The following is a 3,749-nucleotide window of genomic DNA, read 5'->3' on the forward strand; positions in this document are numbered from 1 at the left end:
GTTAAAAAAAATAGCACATATGCGTCAGTCCAGGTATAGTGACAAGGTTCAGCTACCACTGAGAGTTGTATGTTGTTATTCCTAAGAGTACAAGTCATGTAATTGCGTCAGTTCGAACGAGTAACAAAACTGTTAACAAAAAAATATAAAATTGCTACACGATAAGTTCAGTGATACATAAGCTAGCAGTACTTGTAATGTATATGCATTGATGCACGATTAGGATGTCGAGGTTACTGTCAATGCATCTAATATGCTATCTTCAGTTCAAGTTAAAAAAATAGCACATATGCGTCAGTCAAGGTAGATAGTGACGAGAGAGTGCCACAGTTACACAGTAAGTTCAATGATACATAAACTAGGGGTACTTCTAGTGTAGTTGCATAAGTTACAGAAGAACAAAGGAGAAGTCATGCATGAGTTCAATGTCCAGTTTACAAAACAGTGCTAAAAAACAGTACATCCGTGTTTGAACATGAACGTTCATCAGTTCGACTAAAAACGAAACCAGATTAATCCCAAAAACTTTTGAATGTTGTTTGCAGAAACATGCAAGGCGGCGCACGCAGCAAGCATTTCATGAGCAAAACAGATATGGGGCACCACCTGGTTGGGTAACACCAGAAATACCGCCTGGATATTTCAACAGTACAGGCAGATTTGAAGATACACCGCAATCATCAGAAGCACGGACAGGTCCTTCTATACAGCAAACAACAATGTCTGGGAATGCAAGATTTGCCGCTACTGGGTTGCAACTAGGCCAACAATATTACCAACAACAAATGTTTTCCTTCCCCAGCGCATGCAAAAAGCCAAGGACAAGAAGGCTTCCACCAGTCGCTCCGTCAACATCAATCATCCGTGCTGCAAAAGCAGTTGCGACGGGAAGACCAGGGCAAAAAGACAGAAATTTTGGCCACTCTAGCAGGTTCAAAAGTACAAGATATGAGCCATATAGACAGGAGCAACATCACAATGAATCTGAGGAGAGACGTCCGTACAACGAGAGACGGAGATCTTCGTCATCGTTGCTCCCTCCAAGAGATGCATTGCTACATGTGCCAAGGGTGACACCACCGGCGCCCATAAACCAGGGAGAACAACAAACACCAGAGGCAGCGCAGAGCTATACACATGTAAGTATCCATATAGAAAAAAAATACAAGCACAGTCCATACCATGGTGCTGTCACCACCCCATCTAACATTTTTGTTTTGTCACTGTTGTGTGCAGCCACCTGACATTGAAGCTTATGTTCTGCCAAGGCTAGAGATGAGGTTTGAAACTTTCGAAGAAACTAAGAACTTCTACAACGTATATGCGAAGCACGCTGGTTTTGCTGTCAGGGAAGGCCCCAAGTTTAAGACCAGAGCCTACCTTTATTGCACGTGCCATGGAGTTTATGAATCAAAGGTGTCTGAAGCAAATAGACAGCGTAACAAGACGACAGCCAGAACTAACTGCGGGGCTAAAACGAGGCTGAAGAGGGAAAAGGATGGAACATTTGTCGTAAAAGAGATAGTCTGGGAACACAACCACAGGCTACAGCTCACCGCAGAAATGCTTGTCTTCTTGCACTCCCACAAAAACTTTGACAAAACAATCTTGGAGTACGTCAAGTACCTGCAGTTCAAAGGAATTGAACACGCGCAAATCATGAGCATTCTAGGCGGTGATGACCCTGGTAGCTACTTCCTTGAAATGAATGCCAAAGACCTGATTAACCTGTAAGTACAAACTTGTTCTCCTCCCAAAAACCGCCTACGTCTTTTTTCCTCTGTCAGTACAAACATATCAAGCAATGCATGACCTGACGCCAGTTCAACATGCATTTTTCAATGAACTTTTTATATGTAGGAAAGCAAAGAATTCAAGGATTGATGATGTGGATGATGTCCTAAAGACTGTCAACTTCTTTAGGGAGATGAAATCTATAAACAGTGAATTCTTCTGTGACATGCAACTCGATGAGTCCAACAGAGTTAAGAACATATTCTGGGCGAACGCAAGCTGCCGAGGAGCGTATCAGGACTTCGGGGACTGCGTAACGTTTGACACAACATACAAGACCAACAAGTACCATATGCCACTTGGGGTGTTTGTCGGAACTAACAACCACTTACAGACTACATTCTTTGGTTTTGCCCTGATAAGAGATGAGGATGCAGATTCATTCAAGTGGCTGTTCAGGACATTTTTAAGGTGCATGAGAAGGAAGGCTCCTACATGCATTCTCACAGGTACACCCGCTAAAACCACCCCCAACCACCACCCCCTACCAAAAAAGAAAAGGAAAATAACACAGTAAAAATGTTGTGTCAGTTGTATTGGTATATATGCACAACCATCTGCTGACCACTCCGAGTCTATTTTCTCATTACCAGACCAGTGTCGGGAAATGGCTTTGGCGATCGCAGATGTTTTCAAGAACACAGTACATAAGCTATACCGCTGGCACATTATGAAGAAGTACAGGGAACACCCCGCGTACCTGTATTTCCTGCACGAGGACCTTAAGGATGAATTCACATCAATTCTCAACTGGCCCCTCATGCCAACTGAGTTTGAGGATGCCTGGAAAAGACTCATGGATAAGTACAACCTCCACGATGATGCCACAATGGTGGGCATGTGGAACGAGCGTGAGAAATGGATATCAGCCTACTTCAAAGAAATTTTCTACGTCAAAATGACATCCACACAGTGAAGTGAGAGCATGAACTATGTGCTCAAGAAGAACTACGTAAATGAGAGACATAACCTACACCGGTTTGTCAGCCAGGTAAACTCCTGCGTCAAAACCAGGAGGCAGACAGAGAACCAGGAGACAATGGGTAACCGGGTATAGCTCTATCACTTGTCGTAAGACAAAAAATTACATGCTTACTAAAGTAAAAACTTTATTAGAAGTTTTTCCTGCAAGAAAACTAACAATTTGGTCATCATTCTTGCATCTGTAGAAGCAACAAAACACGCTGACCTTCTATGGGTTTGACACCCAGATGGCAAAGCTGTACACGCGAGCTGTGTACAGAGAGATCAGAGATAGGCTAAAACTGAGCACTCTCTTCACGGCGACAGAGACGGAAGAGCCCACAAAGTACATAGTGCGCTACAACCACCCGCAAAACCGTCTGTGTGGGCTCAGCACGCGTTCCAGGTGGTTGCAGACCCCGTGGGAGAAACATATGAGTGCGAGTGCAGGCTATGGGACCACACAGGTGAGGACTACAAAAAAGATGTTACATACTGTACTACTTTTTTGCAAAGTTTTTGTTCGAATGAAATGACAAAAAACATGCACCTCTTCCAAAAACAAATACAGGTCTTTTCTGCGTGCATGTCCTGTGCATGATGCAGACAATTAAGGCTGAAAGCGTTCCAGAGAAATACATACTCAGGAGATACACCAAACGCCCGAACATCCAGCCAACATTTGACAGAAATGACTTGAGGACAGTAGCGTCAAACAAGGCATCCCAATACTGCATTGAAAGCTCACTGCTGACGCTGAACATGAGGGTGCACAGAAAAAGCTTGAGAAGCCAAGAGCAAATGGCAAGGACATGGGTCGTCATGGACAAACTTGAACAAGAACTCGACGCCATGCATTCTGCTGAAAATGGAGGTGTCGCGGACAATGAAGCCATTGAGCAGGATATTGCTACAATGTTGTTCAAGATGAACCATATGGGAGCTATTGACCCGTTTGAGAATGAGGAAGAGGAGCAGCAGCAACCGAAGCC

At 43.9% G+C, this 3,749-nt stretch overlaps 1 protein-coding gene across 1 annotated transcript; it reads left to right on the forward strand.

Moving 5' to 3' along the window:
• Positions 1-1,563: 1,563 nt before the first annotated feature.
• LOC147983984 (protein FAR1-RELATED SEQUENCE 5-like) lies at positions 1,564-2,710 on the forward strand. The gene is made up of 3 exons (XM_087540936.1): positions 1,564-1,730; positions 1,861-2,243; positions 2,388-2,710. Exons 1-3 carry the CDS (start codon positions 1,564-1,566, stop codon positions 2,708-2,710), a joined length of 873 nt encoding a protein of 290 aa, XP_087397062.1.
• The last annotated feature ends 1,039 nt before the right edge of the window (positions 2,711-3,749 follow it).

Source organism: Triticum urartu, chromosome 2A, assembly GCF_056163025.1.
Source record: "Triticum urartu cultivar PI428250 chromosome 2A, HENAU_Tu73, whole genome shotgun sequence".
In the NCBI taxonomy this organism is placed as follows: domain Eukaryota; kingdom Viridiplantae; phylum Streptophyta; class Magnoliopsida; order Poales; family Poaceae; genus Triticum; species Triticum urartu.

Coding starts and splice junctions, on each gene's coding strand:
- LOC147983984 (XM_087540936.1), top strand. CDS start 1,564: ATGCTTGTCTTCTTGCACTCCCACAAAAACTTTGACAAAACAATCTTG. Junction 1,731..1,860: donor GCCAAAGACCTGATTAACCT/GTAAGTACAAAC, acceptor TTTTATATGTAG/GAAAGCAAAGAATTCAAGGA. Junction 2,244..2,387: donor TCCTACATGCATTCTCACAG/GTACACCCGCTA, acceptor TCTCATTACCAG/ACCAGTGTCGGGAAATGGCT.